This window comes from Bidens hawaiensis, unplaced genomic scaffold, assembly GCF_021521415.1.
Source record: "Bidens hawaiensis isolate Kalapana, Puna unplaced genomic scaffold, B.hawaiensis_p1.1 tig00073199_1, whole genome shotgun sequence".
NCBI lineage: Eukaryota > Viridiplantae > Streptophyta > Magnoliopsida > Asterales > Asteraceae > Bidens > Bidens hawaiensis.
In genome coordinates, this window is record NW_027502750.1 from 24,386 (window position 1) to 50,140 (window position 25,755).

Genomic DNA, 25,755 nt, shown 5'->3' on the forward strand with positions numbered 1-25,755 from the left:
AGATTGGACCTTAACTTGCTTGAAGGGCGCAGAGAAGCGGCTATCATTAATGAAGCCAGATACAAGAAAAAGCTGGAAAAATATTATAATCAGCGCGTTAAAGAGTGCCACTTCAAGAAAAATGATTTTGTCCTTCGAAACAATGAAGCTAGTCGCGCGATACCCCCAGGAAAAATGTCCCCCAATTGGGAGGGACCTTATCAAATTTCAGAAGATTTGGGGAAAGGCGCGTACACTTTAAAAGATTTGAATGGAAAAAAGATACCGCGCGCGTGGAACGCGGCACAACTTAGAAAATGCTTCATGTAAAAAGTTCAAATATGTAATCAAGGCTTTTAAGCCATCATGAATGATGATTCGCGCAATCTTTCAATATTTGTCGCGCTATCTTTCAATATTTGTTCTATTACCTTTGCATACGTGTTTCACACTTCCTTTATTAATTTGGAACAATATGACAACACTATATTGACTTCAAAGCAACATAAAGCGAAGTAAAACATACATGCGCGAGCCTTAGCTCAAACGCGTTAACGAGTCTTAACTCTAAAACGCCAGGGCCTTAGCCCAAACCTACGAGCCTTAGCTCAAACACGTTAATGAGTCTTAACTCTAAATACGTCAGGGCCTTAGCCCAAAACAAAGAGCCTTAGCTCAAAACACTCACAAACACCCATCTTACATCCCGCGCAGCCTGATCATAAAAATCCTTAAACACAACTAAGGCAGAGTACATGCCATAACATAGTTGTTAAGGTCTCAGGTCGAGATCGCGCGAGGAATCAAAGTGGATATCTGACTAACGCATGCTGACATGTAATGGCTAAAACTCATACTTCCATGTAAAAACAGCGCGACTATGACGCGCGAAAAAGGAATTGTGAAAAGTTATCGCGCATGTCAGCATAAACAAGATACTGCGAAACCACTTACAAAATAGGACTATGGTTAAGTGAATAATTTCCTTACAACCTTGTTCTTATTTTAACGTGCAACCATATCTTATATCTATACAAGCAAACATGAAGAGACGAATGGAAATGCGCAAGATGAAAGAAGGAGAAAACAAGTTTCATTCCACTGCATTTAAATTTACAAGTATGATGAGTTACAAATTACAAGTACAAAAAAAAAAAAAAAATAAATATACAAAATTTGATGAAGGGCTTCTCAAGTCTCCACGTCGACGTCAGCCGCTTCATCACCCTCATCATCTCCCGCAGCATCTGGCGCGGTCTGCTCCTCATCCCCGAACTGACCATAGTCAAGTTCTTCCTCCTCATTGGAGTCTTCGATCACAACGGTGTCAGGAGCAGATTCTTTCGCCGCGCCAGAGCCGCTGGCAGGGGCAACATCCCCCGCGCCACCATCATCGCCACCAGCCCTCTCGCATTCATCAAGCAACTTCTTTAGCGCGCCGAGGTCGGGCTGGTCAGCAAGCGCAGCTATCTGTAAATCATTAGAAAAACATTGAGTATAAAACACTTGGAAAAATTAGTCAAGTAAAACTCATTAAAACCAAGGTACCTGCATAAGGATGGGGATGGGAGTATTCATATACTTTTCCCCCACCGCGGCCATGTCCGCGCAGGCCGCGTCGCTCTTGTAAGGGTACTCGGATGGGCTCTTCTTCAACATGCCATAGTCATACCCATCCGTAAACCCTTCAGCTCGGCCCACCAAGCGCGCGGCGGCATTGCAGTCCATCACAAGGGCTTGAAACTCGGCGGAATATTTCATCGCCAAAGCGCAGCGAGCCATGCCCTGTGACACCAGCCATTGGCGATCCTGCGCGAGGCCAGCAACAGACGTCTCGAGGGCAGGAACCTGAGAGTTTAATAACTCAACAGTTTCCTTAGTCTTTTTTAGTTCCTCCTTATCAGACGCTGCTGCCGCCAAAATTTTTTCTTTCTCCGCCTGCGCAGCACCAAGTGCTTCCTGGCTAGACGCCGCCGTCGCCAAGGCCTCATCTCTATCGGCCTGCGCGGCCGCCAAATCCCTTTTCAGACGCGCAACCTCGCTCTCCAGTGATGATTTCTCAGTGATACTCTGGACGATAGCTTGGTCACGCGCCTCGGCCTGCTGTTCCAAGACACGCACTCTGCGCGCGTACTTGGCAACTTCGGCCTCCGCCAACTGCTGCTTCTCCCGCGCAGCTTGGAGGTCATGCCCGCGCTTGATGTATGCGGTGTTGGCACTTGCTCGGTTTTCACTGAGCTCCGCCTGGAGTTTCTCAGCTCGCGCGCGAGCATCAGACAGGTTCCAGGCGGCCACCTTAGCCTCTCGCTGGGCTTCCACAAGAGCGTCGCGTACTTTAATATAATCACGACGAAGCTCTTGGGAAGCAGCGAAGAAAGCCGACCCAGCGAAAACATGGTCGTTCAGCAAGTCCGCGCGGGTGCGCTCCTCCTGATACCTCCTTTCAGTAGGAGGCACGGCATGAGCCCAGAAGTCCTCGCATACGCCCATGGATTGAAAGGAACTCTCTTCATTAATATTCCATCTCGGGCGGTAAACGTGGTCACCTTCCTGCAAAACACAAGAAAAGTTCTAAGTCATAAAACATACTTATATGGAGGTACGCGCAGCGGACCAACAAATCAATACATACCTGCGGGGATGAAGCAGGAAAGTCAGCACCAGCCCCACCAGAAGTCTGCGCTGCGAACACTTGCGGCATCGCAGGGCTGGCGCGGTCTCCCAAGGAGTCTTCAACTTGAACCCCCTCGTCCTCCTCGTCTTCTTCAATAGGCCTCTTCTCCTGCGACCTGGAAGGCTCCAAACCAGCCTCGCGGGGAGGGCTGCGTGCAGGAGGAGGCGAGGGAGGTCTCGACGCCGCCAGTTCGGCGCGCAATACGGTTTCCTGCTCCTTGGTAATCCCAATAAGGGGAGACTCAGCACTAGCAGGAGCAGGACCAGAACCAGCGGCGCCGGCAGCGGCGCCAGGAGTATCACCAGCAACTGTTGCGCTAGCTACAACTCCTATGAACAAATAAAAAAGGAAAAATGGTTTATGACTGACTCCAAAGGGAAAAATTCAGAAGACATATGTGCAAAACTTACCTTGGCGCAATTCTGTTCGCGCATCGAACATCGCCATAAAATCCATTCTACCATTTTCAGAGGGTAGAACAGGGGACTTCGATGGAGTCCCCGGCGCAGCCGTGGCACCTTGTGGCGCCTGCGGCTGATCTGTTACCGTCGCTGCCTCTGCAAACATTTAAAGGAGCAAAGGTTTAATAACAATTCAGCCAGATGAAGATAAATAAAGTATACCTGTTGCAGGCGCGGCACTGCTTCTCTCTTCAGCCGCGCGAAAGGAGGAGGCGACGCCACCATACCTCAAGTGGACAGGAGGTCTGCCCACTCTCACAGGCAGAGAAGCTAAAGAAACCTTGGTGGTAAACACCTGGGTTTCCTTAGGTCCCTTCGTTTGAGCATGGGGATGAGCGACAGGGGTGTCATCTTTCTTCTGTTTCTTACTGGCCCCTGCGCCAGATTTCCCCTTAGCTTTGCGCTTTAGTAGGGGCGCCTCCTCTTCCTCCTCCTCCTCTTCCGCGAGCTCTAGCTCGTAGTTTTCAAGCGCATCTACAAAAACAACCAACACAACTGTTAATAAACTTGGATATTCTATAGGAATGAGCATAAGTGCGAAGGCTTACCAGGCGCGTCACTGTCAAAGTCAAATTCCAGATCCACTGGGATGAACATGTCATCGAAGCGATCTGGGAAACCAACTTCCCCAGCGCCAAGCGCGACGGAGCCACCCTCCACTTGTTCATCATAAGCGGCAAGGACATAATCCTTGGTGACTGCGCAAAAACAAATCAAGTGATATCAGCAAAAGAATTATGTTCGCGCAGAAAAAATAAATAAACCAATGAAATTAACTTACACAACCCGTCGACTTGGATAACGGGCTCAAGCGCGCTATCGGCCCAAACCTTACTCATGCCGACCCCAACCAGCGCCTCCTCGCAAATTTTCTTCGCGGGGGATGGTTCGGCGGTCAGTTTCTTAACCCAGGCGCCAGTTGGGTTCTTGAGGACACCCTCATCCGCAGGCGCAGAAGTGATAGAGCGCATGGTCATACGGATGGGGATCACACCGGCCCTAATGTAAAAAAACCTCTCAGACCAGTCATGAAGGCTCTTGAATGAAACAGTGGAGCACTTCACCTTCTGACTGCGAGGAATAAAAGAGATCCAATTGTCTTGGATCTTGGCCTTATAAAAATACTGAAAGCGCCGAGGAGTGGGTTCCTCGCGCTGGGATTTGCACATGAACTCAAAGTGAGTCACGCGCACGAGTCCAAACGGATGGACTTGGGATATATGAATCCCATAGAACTTCAGCAGTGCACCCACAAACCTGGTCATCGGGAGACGAAGGTTGCAGTGGGTAAAAAAGTGGCTATATAGGGATATATAGCCGGCAGGCGGGTCCGCCGCCGTTTGCCCGGACCTAGGCAACATGCAGCCAAACAGGGTGGGAAAGCCCTGAGAGGTGATGAGGTTGTCGAGATCTGCCTGCTTCAATTTGCAGGGGATTTCATTCCACCTTTTGGTGGCCTTGGTCCTCCCAACTTCCTCCGATGTGGTCTCAACAACCTTCTTCCCCTTCCCCTTTTGCTTCAGTGTCGACATCACCACAGATTTCACACGGCGTCTTCGAGAGGCAACAGAGGTGATTGAGGGGCTAGACGAGTCTGAACTATCAGACATACAACTGCAGCAGCAGATAATCAAGAAATCGAAAAGATGAAAACACTCAATTCAGAATATGAAAGGCAGAAACAAGAAAATTATCAACAATGAAGATGAAGATAAAAATTTCCTAAGGGCCTCCTTTTATAGGCCCAGGAGAGAGAAATGTGGCAGCTGATCGAATTTCACGCGCCCCCACTCGCGGGTCCAAGCCAACGAGGGCGCGACACGTGTCCCTAACACTGTTGAGGGGACATAAAATTGTAACCGACCTGCCACGGAGCAGATACGCGCCCCCACTCGCAGGTGCTAACCAATACGAGCGCGACACGTGTTCAAGACAGCTGTGTGAGGGGACGTGAAAGGCAACTGTAGCACCTCGAGCACACGAAACGTCTGACATGTTTACGGCGCACGTCACCACCAACTAACCACGTGTTTGGACCCTTCGTTTTCAACCAAATGGATAGAACTTCGCGCAACGATGGAAGCAACCAGGAAAACGACAAAACCACATTAAAAGACAAAAATAAGTAAGTCTAATATCCATCTTACCGCGCTCGCGCGAGATAAGACACACATTAGACTGGGGGGGCTTGAAGAGGTATGTACCCGCCTCAACACCAAGCAAGGCGGGTCAACCCACAAGATAAAGACATTATGAAGGCACAAAGCCAAAACCTATGCGCATGGCGCATACAAAACATGCTCAGGCATCATATGCCCAGGCACACATATGCTCGCGCATCACATATGCGCGCAGCGCATCAGCGCGCGGCGCATATCACATGCTCGTGCATATCACATCTGCGCATGAAATATCTGCGCGTGAGAATAAAGAGAAGACCCCGCGCATCCTCAGGGTGAGCGCATATCATACGTGCACATAATCAACCTCGTCCTTATCCAAATCAGGATTAGGGCAACCTTGATTGTGCACATCAGACAACCTTCCAGAAGGTATCTTTTTAAGGAGAAAGAATATGCTGATGTTGATAGCTGCCGAATGAAAGGTCGACAACTCAGCATGACACATGTGTTACCACGTGATTACAACCAACGAGAAAGCGCCAGGTGTCCCAGAGGACACGTGGCGCAGTGCGATTGGAGGAAGCCAACGAGGTTGAGCCCAACCGGTGGTAACCCTAGCACTATAAATACAGCATCAACTCCACTTTTATGACACATTCACACTCAATCATTGACAGTTACAAGCAGTGATATCACATTCAATCATATTGAATTATATTCACTCACAGTCAGTTACAGAAAACACACAGTCACACAATCAAGAGTATTCAGCGATTCAGCAATACTCTTGAGATTCACTGACTCACACATTATTATCTTCTCCACAAAGATACTGATTCTCACGCCGGAGGGTTACCCCAAAGAGGACCCCTCTGTCCCTTTCTGAGGGGTAAGTAACGGCGTTGTTCATTTTGTAGGTGGAAGAACACGGATTCAGAGGAACCATCGGTGAAACAGTTTAATCATACCCGAGGAAAGTAGATCTGCTACCAGTGAGTAGATCCACGTTTCTTCAATTATCAATTTAATTTAGTTATGTATAGTTAAGAATCATACGATTTATTATTCTGAACATCTTATAAAAAAAATCTAATGCAATATTGTGAGTGGTGTCGAACCACTTCTAAGCCACCCATGATCATCTTATTAAAAACTTGCTGAAACATTGGTTAAATGAACTCGAGGTTATGATGAAGACCATTTATTAGAAGAACTCAAGCCTATAATGAAGCTCACTGAATAAACAAACTCGATTCGTTAAACTCATGAGCATAAACGAGTTTATTACTTTCATAAATACACTACCTATTATACAAAATCATATACAATAAGATTATTATTATTATCATCATCATATATATATATATATATGATTAGGTTCATTTCAGAAGTATTTTTAGTGCGAAAAGTACGAGAAATTATTACAACCAATCATATATTTTCTTTTTATTTTTCCATTAGTTTTATCTACAAGGGTATGAATGTAATCTATCCAAAAGTTAGTTTTAGTAACTATTAATTGTAAGGGGTTTCAAAACATATTATTATTATTATTATTATTATTATTATTATTATTATTATATAATAAATATCTAAATGCTTTCACCATTGCCCATCGATCTATTTACAATTTTAAACATCAGCATATTAAGATTAAGCTGAATATTTGTAGTGAACAAACTATTCTTATTGAATGAAAAATGGTTATTATTATTGTCATCACTTCAATTTATTATTATATAGAAACTTAAGCTATATACAAATCACAATAATATTAACAATATACATGTATTATTGTTGTACGTAGACTTGGAATTTCACATTGCTCAATTTTGACATTCTTTTAGCTTTCTTTTCTTGAACTTCAACAGCAGCAACATCATTTACCATACATAGTAAGCATATCTATCATACACATTTAATCGTTAAAAACTATTTCCTACACAGTAAAAAAAACTTATCTTACACACCCTACACAATAATAATAAAAATATACTACACATACACAATAATAATAAAAATATACTACACACCCTACACCGTAAAATAACGTATCCTACACACCCTACACAGTAATGAAAAACTTATCCTACACACTCTACACCGTAAAATAACGTATCCTACACACCCTACACAGTAACGAAAAACTTATCCTACACACCCTACACAGTAAAAAAAAACTTATACTACACACCCTACACAGTAAAATAACGTATCATACACACCCTACGCAGTAAAGAAAACATATCCTACATACCCGACACAATAAAAAAAAGTAACTTATATGATACAGTTAAAGAAAAAAACTTATCTTACACAAATACACAATTGAGATGTTTGGTGAACGTCGTTTTGTTACATCTTTACAATTGATTCAATATTTAAAAATCATAATTTTTGGATCGATAATTCTCAGTAACTAATTCAAATATTGATTATGTTGTAAATTATATTAAATTTGATTGGAAAAAAAAAATTGAAAACGACGTACCATCATTCTTTAAATATTTACAAATTGATCCAATACTAAAAATCAAAATTTCTTTAGGCATTAATTTGAGGATTTCATAAAGCTCATACGTTTTTTTCTTTTATGTGATATACATTACACTTTTGCCCTTTCACATTAATAACCACTATATTAATGTTGTTTGTAATTATAAAAATGTCTTTTCTATTTTGGACCATTGATTACACTTAATCAATGGCTAAGATTCACTTCTCGCACTTCTCACTATAATGTCACTTCTCGCATGAACCATCCCTATATATATATATAATACTAATAAAAATAATAATATATTATATTATATTATATTTAAAAAGAAAATTAAATTTTACTAATCTCACCTTTTTAAGGTTGGCTGATAAAAATAACATTTCAGAAAATTTTTGTCACTCGTTCCACCTTAAAACTTAAAAAGGAAGTTTTTTAACGATGCTCCAAACGACGAAACGATGCTTCAATTTGGGTGTTTAAACTTCCAATTAACAAAATCAAGTCATTTAAAGCATCGTTTCGAGATAAGTTTCACATCAATCGACGCGTATCTTCCTTCCAATCAGAATCTCTAAAACATCAGTTTTAAATTCTAGAAAAACTTAACGGGGTTAAGTTTTTTTTAATGGGTGTCCAAATAAAACAAATGGTGGGAAAGGTGAGACCGGTGGCAACAATTTTCTTAGTTGGGATTATTGTCGATCAACCTAAAAAATGTGAGATTACTAAAATTTAATTTTCCTATTTAAAAATATGTTAAAATTAATGCATATTAAGTAATAAAACAAGTCAAACTGAAGCCTATAATTTGATTACGAGTCATGCTCAAGTGTAATCTCATACTCGATTTAACTTACGCTCACAATGAAGCATCTCGGAAAATCTCATAAAAGGACCCAAAAATAATTTTTATAATACGGTAAAGAGGTTAAATAGTTGGATCACCCTTTTGGCCTATCCATTGGTTCTTGGTGCCCACACTCGAACAGCGTCGTCAGCTCTTGTTCCAGCCCCGAGACTCATGACACAACAGCCTTGACCTCCCCTTGTTTGGCTATCGGTCTTGCTTCCTTCTACTTGCCTAAATTCTTATCATTCTCTCCCCTTCACTTTTGGTCTAAGTCGGACAATGGCACCCTCTTCGTAAGATCTTGGCCAAGCATTCCATGTTAAGGAAATGGGAAAAAGGAATCCCACCCACATGGAAACAAGAAAGAAAATGAAAGTCTTTCACATGGGTATAAGTAACAAAGATAAATTCATCCCACATGAAAAGTAAGAAAATTTTGGAAACTAATTATAAGAAGAAGAGTTTCCATAGTAATATTCTTATACTAGGGTATAGACCCGCGTGACACGCGGGTGAAAGAACATGTCACTACAAATAATAAATTTAAACACACGATCAAATTAAGATAATAATTGTTGATAGTTTGTTACAAAACTATTATCAAATTACATTGTCTAAAGATTAAACTTAAAATTTACAATAACTTAAATTAAACAGTACCAACAAAAGACATTAACAAAACCACTAAACAGGTTCTTGATATTAAAACATCAGCCAAATCTTCAAAAGTTATACCAACACAAACTTCAAATTCCTAAACACCTGAAAAATTTTAAAAACAAAACAAAAATTCATTAAAATTAATTCAACATAACAACATGTTTAATAATTAATAACATCTAAGAGTTGTTACTAAGTCTAAAAAAATATTGTCAATATAATTCTTTTATTAAATCTATGAACAATATGTAATGTAAAGTTTTAATATATTACCTTCTACTTCCTAATCGGACAACAAACTTTCGGAATAACAATCATAATAACTTTGATAGTGTAAAAAGGTATTTAACATCTACTACTTGTATTAAATATAACAACAATACGAAAAGAGTTATATTTTACCTTAATGTTCGTCGTTATACTCAAAATTGTCGGGAAAATCTTCATAATCACTCTCATAGTTAGAACATTCTTCTAACCATTTGACCTTCAAACTAAACTCAGCTTCCAACTCAAGATGCGCAAGTTCTTTTCTTTCATTTGCTAACTTTAACACGTCAAGCTCTCTCAACATCACCAAATCATCACACGACAATAGTTGTTTCGGCTTAAAATTCTTATACTCTCCATTCTCGAACCAGACAACAACCTTGTTTTGATAAGGGTAAAAGAACCACTCCCTTACATGTTCATAAGGTAAATCCTCTTGATAAATATCATGAAAGAAATTATGTAAAACATTTATCAAATTTGTTTCTTGTTGACATGGAAAATTCTTCCTAAGATCGATCTGATGTATCTGATGTTTAAACTGATTATCGAACAACATGACTAATTCAATATTATCTTTTTCTAACGTTGTTAAATTGCTAAATACAAATTGATACTTATAGAATAGTTTACAATACCTCCAGTTCGTAATCGTAGCCATTATCGGAGTTTAGTTATCTTGAGAAACTTAATATTGTTAAAGAAGAAGAAGAATAGGATGAAAATGGAAAATTTAAAAATAGATATAAGAAGTGACGTTTTATTGTTCCAAGAAAATTAATGATGAAATCTATCTAGTTATTATAATGTATAGTTACCCTATAGTTAATAATATTTAATTAGATAGTATGATAAATATCTTAAATAATTTAAATTAAAAAGTAAATATTGAAAAGGTATGTTATAAAACTAATTTAAACAAACAGGTTTATATCCAGAAAATTTATGTATAATATTAAAATAACAAATTATTTATAATTAAATAAAAAAATTAAATATAGGATACCAAAAAATATTAAATAAAAAAAGTTAAGTACAAATGTTGTAAAGTATAGAACAAAATAAATTACATTATAACCATTACATTTATTATGAGATTCCAAATTGAATTACATAGGAAATTTAAACAATTAACATTCTATGTTTTCAAAAATCTCATTGTAAACAACATTTGTTGTTTTATTTATAAGCTTTGATTCTTTGTCGAGTATCACTAACTTAATACCATCTCTAGTCTTCACTCGTGACAAAGCAACATAAAGTTGACCGTGAGAAAAAAACTGGATCTTTAAGATACAATCCAACTTTTGACAATGATTGACCTTGACTCTTGTTGATTGTCATGGCAAAGCATACGGATATAGGAAACTGTCTTCTTTTTAATCTGAACGGAAGTTTCTTATCAGTTGTTGTAAGACTTACTCGACTAATTAGAGTGCAATATCCGATATTCGTACCAGAGACAACTTTTGCTTCAATAACACGCCTACCGAAACTAACAACTTGAAGGCGCGTACCATTGCACAAACCCTTTTTGTGATTAATATTCCTTAATAGCATGATCGGAACACCAACTTTGAGGGCCAATCTATGATTAGGCATGCCTAACATCTTTAAACCATTTAACAAATCAGGAGAGTACAACTGTGGATCAAAATCTTCAGAAATGTCTTCACTTTCAGCTAAACTGTCGGAACTTAGATACTCTACTTCTTCACCAGGAAAGAGGTCTAACATACGTTCATTAATTTCTTGAACGACCTCATTCAAAGGTGCCAACAGTGCACTATACTGAAAGTAAGTAAGTTCGTTGAATCTATCTAATATATTAGGATAGACAAACCTTATTAAATCACCCATCGGATCTACTGAGTTCAATATCAAAAGATCGTCGGGAATATCAATAACCGCCTCTCCAGTATTTGGACCGCCAACGTTTCCTTGGCCTATGTCTAATAGCCAATCAGCAAACTCTGTAATATTTTGAATGTCTGAAGATCGACATCCAACTGTAAGCCTCATGTTCTTAGTTAGTTTAAGAACTTTACATTTTGACCAGATATAAGAAGAATTGATGAAAGCATTGACACATTCACTTCTTGTACCGTTGGTTACAACAGGCAAAATTTGGCGAAAATCACTGCCAAAAACAACAACCTTACCTCCAAATACCGCTTCTGAAGTATTGGCCGAATCACCATTCATAACATCATTTAAGTCATGTCCAACGCTTCAAATGCATGCTTATGAATCATCGGTGCCTCATCCCAAATTATTAGGCTTGTCTTTTTCAATAATTCGTATACGTCAGTATTTCCTTTAACCTAATTTATGAAATAATAAAAAAATAACCAAATTAAGATATTTAAATGTAATTTGATATTAAAATAGCAGATAAAGACATATATATTAAAAAATTATTAATATAAAATTAACATAAAGTGAGTGGTAATATTACCGAACAAATTGAATCTTCGGTCAAATTAATAGCTATACCGCTTGAAGCAACATTCAACACAATTTCTCCCTTTGACCTTATCGATGCAGATAAAGTTTTCCATAAATAAGTTTTTCCAGTACTGCCATAACCATAAACAAAATAAACTCCACCTTTTTTATCAGTCAAAGCACTCATTATTTCATTATAAACACCTCGTTGTTCATCTGTTAACGAACAAAAGAGATTATTAAATTCGTTATTCATGGTCTCGGTATCATATGAGAGCTCTTCCACCATTAACGGATTAGTTGCTCTTGAAATTGTCTCCATATCTGGAAATGGCATTTGTTTATATCTTCTAAGACTGGAGTTGTTTGAAATTAGAAAATTTTCAATTTCCAAGAGTGCTAGATTTTTTAACTGTTCTTCATTAAGAATCAAACCTGAAAATAAAATAAGAAAGTAATATAATTAAATATTTATACTATTATAATGGATATTATATATTTGCAATAATATAAATAATTAAAAAAATGAGTAAATCGAATCGGGGTTATTTTGATCTTTTTATTGTTTGTATTGAATACCGTCAACTAACAGTTGCCAAGTGCTTTCCAAAACAAAATGAGGTCTAGATAAACTATAAGTAATCAACATTGTAGCAAATAAATTTTTTAAATAATATCCAGTAGAGGTATGACTTGCTTCTTCAATGGCTTCTATGTATTCCTTATCATCATCTAAAAGACCTCTTTTGTAACATGCATCTCGAAAAGTTTCACACACAACTCCATCAACAGTTCGAATGTCTTCAAAACATTCTGGGCCTCTAACCTTATTTAATAATATTCTTAGATAGTAAGCCTCGTCGAATGCGGGTGGAACAGCATGAACTCTACCTATTGCAAAACCCCTTAGGCGAGGTTCCCATTTACGTAACTGTTTTTTCCAGACATATTTTATTGGAAACTCTGCGTATGTGAGAGTTTTTGCAAGGTCATGTTTCTTATTACACTCAAACCAGCCGGCAAACATCGAAGAAGCAATAGTTGTCTCGTTTAAAATATCTTCAATATCTTCGTTAGCACCATATATTACCTGTTGCTCACCGGGTAAATGAAAAGCAAGTCTCATAACAGACGGAATCCTATAATGCACATCAAATGAAAATATCCGCCATGATGCCTTGCATGCAGAGACATATCTACCATCATAAAACGTTTTGATTTCATCTAAATTAGGATCTGAGTTATCAGCATTGTTAGTTTGTACAAGAGAAATTGTTGCTCGGTCTGGACCCTTAATAATGTATTTGAACAAATACTTTATCAATCCATCTTGATTACACCACTCAACATTAATATCTGACTTGTTATGAGATATTTTAAGCCGAAATGGAGAGTATAAGAATTTTAAGCCGAAACAACTATTGTCGTGTAACATCCTAAAATTTTAATGATGAATAAAGGAAGTTATGTTTGGTGATTTCGCGTAATTGATTAATGTCGGGGAAGGAGCGGGTCTTGGACTTGGATTAATTGAGATGGGTTAAATGAGAATGGGATTTCAGGGATATAAATACCCCCAAAATCCCAAAATATCTTCATTTTCCCCCACTCTCCTAAACACACACATACACACACACCAAGCTCACCCAAAACCGCCGCCGGCCGGGCCGAGAAAGAAGGAAGGATCGAGCGAGGTCCGGGTAAGAGAGAAAGATTAGTGGTGATACCAAGATAAACGAGATCCAAACAAGCTCAAAAGGTATGATTCTTGATCTTGGAAGTTTAAAGATCCGAGCTTTTAGTGTATAAACGACCGAAAATGGTCGGGAAGTGTAGTGGGTAGTATTGAACCTTAACAAGGGTGTTAAAATCGCCCGAAATGTTGATCAGAAACCGAAACAGCGGACATCTGGGCAACTTCGCCTTCATCTGGGCAACTTCGCCTTCATCTGGGCAACTTCGCCTGCATGCTAAGTTCGCCTGATGAACTTCGCCTGCAAGCTAAGTTCGCCTGATGACAAGTTCGCCTGAGGTTTAAGTTCGCCTGATGCTAAGTTCGCCTGAGGTTTAACTTCGCCTAAAGCTAAGTTCGCCTGAGGTTTAACTTCGCCTAAAGCTAAGTTCGCCTGAGGTTTAACTTCGCCTAAAGCCAAGTTCGTTTAGAAAATAAATTTAAAATCTAATGAAAAATGTGTTAAGACAGTTAATGGAAAAATGTGTTCGACCCCAGCCAGGGGCTCTGCCCCTTGGACCCTGCTAGGGGCTGCCGCCCCTAGACCCCGCTGCCAGGGGCGCTGCCCCCGGACCCCCGTTCATTGTGGGTAGTAATTAAGACTAGAAAGATGTTATAAGTAGGGATAGTTAAATTGATATGTATACTTGTTATACAGTCAGCCGTGCACAACTGAAGAAAGGGATTACGATCAACGGAGAACGTAACCGTGTTCAGGTGAGTTTCTAGCCCCATTTATGTGTTATGTTTTCGGGGCTGTGTGCATACTCAACATGTTTGTTAATACACTTATCCTAAGAGATAAGTGTATGCCTTATGTGGATAATGTGAAATGTATGAATGATTGCTTGATGGTACGTGAACGATCTTCGGATATTGCACGTACTGTCAGGTTGTAACGCTATGTATAAGGTAAGTATGTTATGTATGTTTATGTGTATGAACATGATAGAGATAATAGAAGAAAGAAATGATAATGTATGGTTGTATGGTTACGAAAAGGGTACCGAGCCCTAATAATACTCGAGGTATGATGTATGGTTGTATGGTAACGAAGAGGGAATCGAACCCTACTAATATTCGAGAACTAGGGAACCGAACCCTACTAATATTCGAGGAAGAAGGGTACCGAGCCCTAATAATACTCGAGGAAAGAGGGTACCGAGCCCTAATAATACTCGAGGAAAGAGGGTACCGAGCCCTAATAATACTCGAGGAAAGAGGGTACCGAGCCCTAATAATACTCGAGGAAAGAGGGTACCGAGCCCTAATAATACTCGAGGAATGTAGGGCGTAATGCTCTTTATAACATAAGATATGAAAGTAAGTTAATACAAAAGAAAGTAAGAAAGTATGAAAGTAAGAAAGTATGAATGTAAGAAAGTATGAAAGTATGAAAGTATAAAAGTATGAATGAAAGAATATAATGTTATGTGAATGGTAAGATTATGTGATTATCTAGAACTCACTCAGCATAGCTGACTTTTAGTATGCACGCAGGTGAGTAGGATGAGGCAGCTCGCTTGAGGAGACACATGGCACTGAACAAGAATCTGGCATCTGAAGACCTATGATGTGTTAATTTTAATGCTTTAATGTGAAAGACAATAAATGTTTTGAGACAAGTTATGAATTATGTAAAGATTTATGAAAGTTTTATATTCCGCGTAAATGTTTTAATTAACTCTGATATTTAGAACTGTGTTTATGAGTAAATCCAACACGAAAGTAGGGTTACCGGTAACAGGGCCTTACAAGTTGGTATCAGAGCAAAGTTCGAGAGATTTAAGCATCCTACATGCTTAGACTCGAACAGAGTATGGTTTATAAGTAAGAAATGAAAGAAGATGCCAGTCCAAGAATGCCATGTGTCGCTCAAGCAAGATTAGTAAAGGTAAATTGTATGATTAAATGATATATGTTAATGAGAAAGAAAATATATGTGAACAAAAGGGATAGGAATAATTGATTGTTGATTTGACTAATTGCTTAAGTAGAACCAGCACAAATAGACTCATAAAGGGAAGTGTATAGGACACGGAAAGCAATGTGATCAGCTAGTCACAGCTGGCCACTGTTATTACCTGTTAGCCTTGCTATCCTTGTACTAAATAGTTCCTTGAATGATGATGTTTGTGTTTTCCCTTTTAGAATACGATGGCTGGAGACGGAGACATTGTTGGAGCTGGAGGTCACACTGGACGACGCGGCAGGCCTCGTCGTGTCCAGCAACCTTCGGTTGAGACCGCTTCCAACACTGAAGCTGAAGGAAGCGCAGCGGGAAGGAACCCGGAAAATAATGAAGGAGTTCAACTGGATCCTGCAATTCAAGCAGCTATTGTTCAAGCTGTAGCCACTGCTGTGAAAAATATTACCCCGGGAAGGTCTGCTGGAAGCCGTGAAAGAACTGTTGAAGGGGCAGGTGGTAATGGTAGGAAGGATGACGAGATGGAAAGGGGTGACTCAAGTGAGGTAAGGTCTGTGAAAGATGATGATAGGAAGAAGGGCCGAGGCGGTTGCAACTATAAGTCCTTCAAAGGTTGTGACCCGCCTAAGCTTACTGGTTTAGGAGACGCAATCGCTACTCTTCAGTGAATAACCGCCATGGATAAGGTTATCCGCATTAGCGAGTGCCGTCCCGATCAAGCTGTCGGTTATGCCACCCAATCGTTTGAAGATGAGGCTATGTATTGGTGGGAGAGTGTGGAGCAGAGGAAGACCCGTGAAGAGATCAAAGAAATGAAGTGGGACGACCTGAAGGAGTTAGTAATGAAGAAGTTTTGTGCTAACGCCGAGGTTGAAAGGGCGGAGATGAAGTTCCTAAATTTGAAAGCTGGGACAATGACGCATCGTGAGTACACCACCGAGTTCAATCGAATGTCTAGGTTGGTGCCCGATATGATCAACACTGAGGCTAAGAGGATCAAGTGTTATGTGAGGGGATTACCACAGAGAGTTCGCATGTTAGTCAGAACAAGTAAACCTACTACTTTCGATTCTGCTGTCGAACTCGCAGAAATGGTCTACGCAGACTTGGTTGCGGATGATGTGGTGGTGGGAGATGAGAAGAAAGAGAGGAAAGGGGTCGCTCCTTCTAAACGACCCGGTACCCAGATGTGGAACCCTAAGAACAAGCAGCCGAGAGTTTGGGAGAACAGGTCGTGCAAGACTTGTGGCAAGGCGTACAGTGGTGAGTGTAGGTGGGGAAGGGGTTCGGATACATGTCATAAGTGTGGAAAGATACATGCTGGAGAATGTAAATTTGGGTCGAATGTTTGCTACAAGTGTGGGAAGGCAGGTCATTATGCTCATGAGTGCAGTTCTAAGCCTGCATGCTACAAGTGTGGTAAGAAGGGTCATTTTGCTAGGGAGTGTACCGAGAGTGAAGCTGGAGGTAGTAGAAGGAAGGATGCCGATCAAGCTAGGCCAAGAACTAGAGCCTACATGTTGACCCAAGAACAAGCCAAGCAGATTCCGGATGTTGTCACAGGTACGTTTCTAGTGAACGGTGTTTCCGCTTCTGTATTATTTGATTCGGGCGCAAACAAAAGTTTCGTAGCCACACCATTTAGTAAACTAGCTAAAATGAAATGTTGCCGAGTGTCTGAAACTTTTGTAGTAGAAACCGCCAGTGACACTTCGGTTAAAATAACAAAAATGGTTAAGAACTGTAAGATAGAATTGGAAGGACATGAGTTCCCGATTACCTTGTACGTTATGACCTTGGGAGGGTTCGATGTGGTTTTGGGTATGGATTGGTTGTCTGAGTTTGAGGCTCAGATAGTATGTAAGAGTAGGATTATAAGGTTAAAGTCATTGGATGGTAGCGCGGTAACGGTCTATGGTGATAAGGAAAGTTCTGGGCTTAATGTCATTTCGATGATGAAAGCCGAGGGTTTGCTAAGGCGAGGGTGTTGTGCCTACCTGGCGTATGTCGTCAACGCTACGGCCGAGACGAAAGAAATGAAAGATGTTCCTATTGTGCGCGACTACCCAGAAGTATTCCCTGAGGATCTTCCGGGGTTGCCACCAGAGCGAGAGATAGAATTTCAGATAGATTTAATACCAGGAGCCCAACCTGTCGCAAAAGCGCCTTACCGTCTAGCACCGTCCGAGATGAAAGAATTGATGTCACAACTGCAAGAACTCCTCGACAAAGGTTTCATAAGACCGAGTGTTTCCCCGTGGGGCGCACCAGTATTGTTCGTGAAAAAGAAGGATGGAAGTATGAGGATGTGCATAGACTATCGTGAGTTGAATAAGCTTACGGTAAAGAATAGATATCCGTTGCCAAGGATTGATGATCTGTTTGACCAACTGCAAGGTTCAAGTTGGTTCTCACGAATAGATCTCAGATCAGGCTACCATCAGCTAAAGGTGAAAGAGGCAGACATCCCTAAGACAGCGTTCCGAACGCGGTATGGACACTACGAGTTCCTCGTAATGTCATTCGGTCTAACCAATGCTCCTGCAGCATTTATGGACATGATGAATAGGGTGTGTCGACCGATGTTGGATAAGTCGGTTATCATCTTCATCGATGATATATTGGTTTATTCAAAGAGCGAGTCTGAACATGCTGAGCATCTGAGAGAGGTACTTGAGACTCTGAAGAAAGAGAAGTTGTATGCCAAGTTTTCAAAGTGCGCGTTCTGGTTAAGAGAAGTGCAATTTTTAGGTCACGTGATTAATCCTGAAGGGATTACCGTGGACCCAGCTAAGATTGAAGCGATAACGAATTGGAAGACTCCGCAGAATCCGACTGATATACGAAGTTTCCTAGGGTTAGCTGGCTACTATAGGAGATTCATCGAAGGTTTCTCCAAGATAGCCGCACCGCTGACCGGTATGACCCGAAAGTCGATAGTATTCAGTTGGGGAAAGTTTCAGGAAGAAGCCTTTGAAGAATTGAAGAAGAGGCTCACGCAAGCTCCAATCCTTACTTTGCCCGATGGCAACGAGGATTTCGTTGTTTGTGCTGATGCCTCGCATTAAGGGTTAGGTTGCGTGTTGATGCAACGGGGGAAGGTGATAGCTTACGTGTCTAGACAGTTGAAGGTCCATGAAAGTACTTATCCGACGCATGATCTGGAGTTAGCAGCTGTAGTGCATGCTCTTAAGATATGGAGGCATTATCTGTACGGTACTAAGTGTACTATCTATACCGATCATAAGAGTTTAAAGTACTTCTTCGAACAGAAAGAACTGAACATGAGGCAGAGAAGATGGTTAGAATTGATAAAGGATTACGACTGTGAGATTAGGTATTACCCCGGTAAAGCTAACGTGGTCGCTGATGCGTTAAGTCGTAAGAATGAGGAAGTCCTTGCAACAGTGAAGTCATATAAGTTGATCATGAACTCAAGTCTTTTTGAAGAAATCATCAAAGTGCAGTCAGAAGTGTTAGTAGACGAAGGGTTAGTAAAGAAAGAAAGGATTTATGGCCAGCAAGATGAGTTGATGGAAAACACTCATGGAGTTAAAACTAGATTTGACCGTATGTGGATTCCACGCCATGGTGATCTTAGAAGTCGAATCTTAGATGAAGCTCATAAGTCAAGGTACTCAATCCATCCTGGAGCTACAAAGATGTACCAAGACTTGAAAAGAGATTACTGGTGGCCAGGAATGAAGAATGATGTAGTGGATTATGTTAGTAAGTGCTTAACTTGCTTACAAGTCAAGGCCGAGCACCAAAAGCCTTATGGGAAGATGCAACCGCTAGAGATACCTGAGTGGAAATGGGAACACATCACCATGGATTTCATAACTAAGCTACCTCGTACAGCTAAGCAACATGATACCATCTGGGTGATTGTGGACCGTTTGACCAAGAGTGCTCACTTTCTGCCCATACGAGAGGCCATCTCATCAGAAATGTTAGCAAGCTTGTTCATCAAGGAAGTTGTAACCAAGCATGGAGTACCGTTATCTATCGTGTCCGATAGAGATACACGGTTTACTTCGAGGTTCTGGAAGAAATTCCATGAAGCTATGGGGACGAGGTTGAACATCGGTACGGCGTATCATCCTCAAACTGATGGACAGTCCGAAAGGACGATCCAAACCCTTGAGGATATGCTACGTGCTTGTGTTTTAGATTTTGGTGGAAGTTGGGATGATCATCTGCATCTGGCAGAGTTCTCCTATAACAACAGTTACCATTCAAGTATTGGTATGCCACCGTTTGAGATGCTTTACGGTAGACGATGTAGAACCCCGGTGTGTTGGGGCGAGATTGGTCAGAAAAAAATGGGAAGCCTAGAAGTAGTTCAAGAAACGTCTTCAAAGCTCGATCAGATCAAAGCAAGATTGAAAGCCGCGCAAGACAGACAAAAGTCTTATGCAGATAAGCGGCGACGACCAATTGAGTTTAACGTGGGTGACTATGTGATGCTCAAGGTCTCGCCTTGGAAAGGAATTATCCGTTTTAGGAAAAGAGGAAAGTTGAGTCCGAGGTACATTAGACCGTTCAAGATTGTAGGTCGTGTGGGTGAAGTAGCTTATAAACTGGATTTACCCGATGAGTTAGAAGGAATTCATTCAACCTTCCATGTTTCTCATCTGAGGAAGTGTCTAGCTGATGACACGTCTCACGTGCCATTAATGGACATTGAGGTTGATGAACAATTGAACTACATCGAGCAACCGATAGAGATCGTTGATCGCAAGGAGAAGCAGCTTCGTCACAAGATTATACCTTTGGTAAAAGTAATATGGAAACACCGCAAGGGATCAGAGGCTACTTGGGAAGCCGAGGATGAGATGCGCAAGTTTTACCCTAGTTTGTTTATGTAATAGTTAGGTTTCGGGGACGAAACCTCTTTAAGGGGGGAAGACTTGTAACATCCTAAAATTTTAATGATGAATAAAGGAAGTTATGTTTAGTGATTTCGCGTAATTGATTAATGTCGGGGAAGGAGCGGGTCTTGGACTTGGATTAATTGAGATGGGTTAAATGAGAATGGGATTTCAGGGATATAAATACCCCCAAAATCCCAAAATATCTTCATTTTCCCCCACTCTCCTAAACACACACATACACACACACCAAGCTCACCCAAAACCGCCGCCGGCCGGGCCGAGAAAGAAGGAAGGATCGAGCGAGGTCCGGGTAAGAGAGAAAGATTAGTGGTGATACCAAGATAAACGAGATCCAAACAAGCTCAAAAGGTATGATTCTTGATCTTGGAAGTTTAAAGATCCGAGCTTTTAGTGTATAAACGACCGAAAATGGTCGGGAAGTGTAGTGGGTAGTATTGAACCTTAACAAGGGTGTTAAAATCGCCCGAAATGTTGATCAGAAACCGAAACAGCGGACATCTGGGCAACTTCGCCTTCATCTGGGCAACTTCGCCTTCAAGCGATGAACTTCGCCTGCAAGCTAAGTTCGCCTGATGAACTTCGCCTGCAAGCTAAGTTCGCCTGATGACAAGTTCGCCTGAGGTTTAAGTTCGCCTGATGATAAGTTCGCCTGAGGTTTAACTTCGCCTAAAGCTAAGTTCGCCTGAGGTTTAACTTCGCCTAAAGCTAAGTTCGCCTGAGGTTTAACTTCGCCTAAAGCTAAGTTCGCCTGAGGTTTAACTTCGCCTAAAGCCAAGTTCGTTTAGAAAATAAATTTAAAATCTAATGAAAAATGTGTTAAGACAGTTAATGGAAAAATGTGTTCGACCCCAGCCAGGGGCTCTGCCCCTTGGACCCTGCTAGGGGCTGCCACCCCTAGACCCCGCTGCCAGGGGCGCTGCCCCCGGACCCCCGTTCATTGTGGGTAGTAATTAAGACTAGAAAGATGTTATAAGTAGGGATAGTTAAATTGATATGTATACTTGTTATACAGTCAGCCGTGCACAACTGAAGAAAGGGATTACGATCAACGGAGAACGTAACCGTGTTCAGGTGAGTTTCTAGCCCCATTTATGTGTTATGTTTTCGGGGCTGTGTGCATACTCAACATGTTTGTTAATACACTTATCCTAAGAGATAAGTGTATGCCTTATGTGGATAATGTGAAATGTATGAATGATTGCTTGATGGTACGTGAACGATTTTCGGATATTGCACGTACTGTCAGGTTGTAACGCTATGTATAAGGTAAGTATGTTATGTATGTTTATGTGTATGAACATGATAGAGATAATAGAAGAAAGAAATGATAATGTATGGTTGTATGGTTACGAAAAGGGTACCGAGCCCTAATAATACTCGAGGTATGATGTATGGTTGTATGGTAACGAAGAGGGAATCGAACCCTACTAATATTCGAGAACTAGGGAACCGAACCCTACTAATATTCGAGGAAGAAGGGTACCGAGCCCTAATAATACTCGAGGAAAGAGGGTACCGAGCCCTAATAATACTCGAGGAAAGAGGGTACCGAGCCCTAATAATACTCGAGGAAAGAGGGTACCGAGCCCTAATACTGGAGAGGCGGTTATTGATATTCCCGACGATCTTTTGATATTGAACTCAGTAGATCCGATGGGTGATTTAATAAGGTTTGTCTATCCTAATATATTAGATAGATTCAACGAACTTACTTACTTTCAGTATAGTGCACTGTTGGCACCTTTGAATGAGGTCGTTCAAGAAATTAATGAACGTATGTTAGACCTCTTTCCTGGTGAAGAAGTAGAGTATCTAAGTTCCGACAGTTTAGCTGAAAGTGAAGACATTTCTGAAGATTTTGATCCACAGTTGTACTCTCCTGATTTGTTAAATGGTTTAAAGATGTCAGGCATGCCTAATCATAGATTGGCCCTCAAAGTTGGTGTTCCGATCATGCTATTAAGGAATATTAATCACAAAAAGGGTTTGTGCAATGGTACGCGCCTTCAAGTTGTTAGTCTCGGTAGGCGTGTTATTGAAGCAAAAGTTGTCTCTGGTACGAATATCGGATATTGCACTCTAATTAGTCGAGTAAGTCTTACAACAACTGATAAGAAACTTCCGTTCAGATTAAAAAGAAGACAGTTTCCTATATCCGTATGCTTTGCCATGACAATCAACAAGAGTCAAGGTCAATCATTGTCAAAAGTTGGATTGTATCTTAAAGATCCAGTTTTTTTCTCACGGTCAACTTTATGTTGCTTTGTCACGAGTGAAGACTAGAGATGGTATTAAGTTAGTGATACTCGACAAAGAATCAAAGCTTATAAATAAAACAACAAATGTTGTTTACAATGAGATTTTTGAAAACATAGAATGTTAATTGTTTAAATTTCCTATGTAATTCAATTTGGAATCTCATAATAAATGTAATGGTTATAATGTAATTTATTTTGTTCTATACTTTACAACATTTGTACTTAACTTTTTTTATTTAATATTTTTTGGTATCCTATATTTAATTTTTTTATTTAATTATAAATAATTTGTTATTTTAATATTATACATAAATTTTCTGGATATAAACCTGTTTGTTTAAATTAGTTTTATAACATACATTTTCAATATTTACTTTTTAATTTAAATTATTTAAGATATTTATCATACTATCTAATTAAATATTATTAACTATAGGGTAACTATACATTATAATAACTAGATAGATTTCATCATTAATTTTCTTGGAACAATAAAACGTCACTTCTTATATCTATTTTTAAATTTTCCATTTTCATCCTATTCTTCTTCTTCTTTAACAATATTAAGTTTCTCAAGATAACTAAACTCCGATAATGGCTACGATTACGAACTGGAGGTATTGTAAACTATTCTGTAAGTATCAATTTGTATTTAGCAATTTAACAACGTTAGAAAAAGATAATATTGAATCAGTCATGTTGTTCGATAATCAGTTTAAACATCAGATACATCAGATCGATCATAGGAAGAATTTTCCATGTCAACAAGAAACAAATTTGATAAATGTTTTACATAATTTCTTTCATGATATTTATCAAGAGGATTTACCTTATGAACATGTAAGGGAGTGGTTCTTTTACCCTTATCAAAACAAGGTTGTTATCTGGTTCGAGAATGGAGAGTATAAGAATTTTAAGCCGAAACAACTATTGTCGTGTGATGATTTGGTGATGTTGAGAGAGCTTGACGTGTTAAAGTTAGCAAATGAAAGAAAAGAACTTGCGCATCTTGAGTTGGAAGCTGAGTTTAGTTCGAAGGTCAAATGGTTAGAAGAATGTTCTAACTATGAGAGTGATTATGAAGATTTTCCCGACAATTTTGAGTATGATGACGAACATTAAGGTAAAATATAACTCTTTTCGTATTGTTGTTATATTTAATACAAGTAGTAGATGTTAAATACCTTTTTACACTATCAAAGTTATTATGATTGTTATTCCGAAAGTTTGTTGTCCGATTAGGAAGTAGAAGGTAATATATTAAAACTTTACATTACATATTGTTCATAGATTTAATAAAAGAATTATATTGACAATATTTTTTTAGACTTAGTAACAACTCTTAGATGTTATTAATTATTAAACATGTTGTTATGTTGAATTAATTTTAATGAATTTTTGTTTTGTTTTTAAAATTTTTCAGGTGTTTAGGAATTTGAAGTTTGTGTTGGTATAACTTTTGAAGATTTGGCTGATGTTTTAATATCAAGAACCTGTTTAGTGGTTTTGTTAATGTCTTTTGTTGGTACTGTTTAATTTAAGTTATTGTAAATTTTAAGTTTAATCTTTAGACAATGTAATTTGATAATAGTTTTGTAACAAACTATCAACAATTATTATCTTAATTTGATCGTATGTTTAAATTTATTATTTGTAGTGACATGTTCTTTCACCCGCGTGTCACGCGGGTCTATACCCTAGTATAAGAATATTACTATGGAAACTCTTCTTCTTATAATTAGTTTCCAAAATTTTCTTACTTTTCATGTGGGATGAATTTATCTTTGTTACTTATACCCATGTGAAAGACTTTCATTTTCTTTCTTGTTTCCATGTGGGTGGGATTCCTTTTTCCCATTTCCTTAACATGGAATGCTTGGCCAAGATCTTACGAAGAGGGTGCCATTGTCCGACTTAGACCAAAAGTGAAGGGGAGAGAATGATAAGAATTTAGGCAAGTAGAAGGAAGCAAGACCGATAGCCAAACAAGGGGAGGTCAAGGCTGTTGTGTCATGAGTCTCGGGGCTGGAACAAGAGCTGACGACGCTGTTCGAGTGTGGGCACCAAGAACCAATGGATAGGCCAAAAGGGTGATCCAACTATTTAACCTCTTTACCGTATTATAAAAATTATTTTTGGGTCCTTTTATGAGATTTTCCGAGATGCTTCATTGTGAGCGTAAGTTAAATCGAGTATGAGATTACACTTGAGCATGACTCGTAATCAAATTATAGGCTTCAGTTTGACTTGTTTTATTACTTAATATGCATTAATTTTAACATAGTTTTAAATAGGAAAATTAAATTTTAGTAATCTCACATTTTTTAGGTTGACCGACAATAATCCCAACTAAGAAAATTGTTGCCACCGGTCTCACCTTTCCCACCATTTGTTTTATTTGGACACCCGTTAAAAAAAACTTAACCCCGTTAAGTTTTTCTAGAATTTAAAACTGATGTTTTAGAGATTCTGATTGGAAGGAAGATACGCGTCGATTGATGTGAAACTTATCTCGAAACGATGCTTTAAATGACTTGATTTTGTTAATTGGAAGTTTAAACACCCAAATTGAAGCATCGTTTCGTCGTTTGGAGCATCGTTAAAAAACTTCCTTTTTAAGTTTTAAGGTGGAACGAGTGACAAAAATTTTCTGAAATGTTATTTTTATCAGCCAACCTTAAAAAGGTGAGATTAGTAAAATTTAATTTTCTTTTTAAATATAATATAATATAATATATTATTATTTTTATTAGTATTATATATATATATATATATAGGGGATGGTTCATGCGAGAAGTGATATTATAGCGAGAAGTGCGAGAAGTGAATCTTAGCCATTGATTAAGTGTAATCAATGGTCCAAAATAGAAAAGACATTTTTATAATTACAAACAACATTAATATGGTGGTTATTAATGTGAAAGGGCAAAAGTGTAATGTATATCACATAAAAGAAAAAAACGTATGAGCTTTAT

General features: G+C 39.2%; 3 protein-coding genes across 3 annotated transcripts; 1 reads left to right on the forward strand and 2 right to left on the reverse strand.

The window, feature by feature from the left end:
* Positions 1-10,747: 10,747 nt before the first annotated feature.
* LOC143606148 (uncharacterized) lies at positions 10,748-11,722 on the reverse strand. Its single transcript, XM_077082016.1, has one exon. The coding sequence runs from the start codon at positions 11,720-11,722 to the stop codon at positions 10,748-10,750; it is 975 nt and encodes a 324-aa protein (XP_076938131.1).
* Positions 11,723-11,730: 8 nt separating this feature from the next.
* LOC143606149 (uncharacterized) lies at positions 11,731-13,400 on the reverse strand. The gene is made up of 3 exons (XM_077082017.1): positions 12,545-13,400; positions 11,976-12,400; positions 11,731-11,841 (listed from the first exon to the last, which is right to left on the reverse strand). The coding sequence occupies exons 1-3, from the start codon at positions 13,398-13,400 to the stop codon at positions 11,731-11,733; spliced, it is 1,392 nt and encodes a 463-aa protein (XP_076938132.1).
* Positions 13,401-22,175: 8,775 nt separating this feature from the next.
* LOC143606150 (uncharacterized) lies at positions 22,176-22,805 on the forward strand. The gene has a single exon (XM_077082018.1). The coding sequence runs from the start codon at positions 22,176-22,178 to the stop codon at positions 22,803-22,805; it is 630 nt and encodes a 209-aa protein (XP_076938133.1).
* Positions 22,806-25,755: the final 2,950 nt, after the last annotated feature.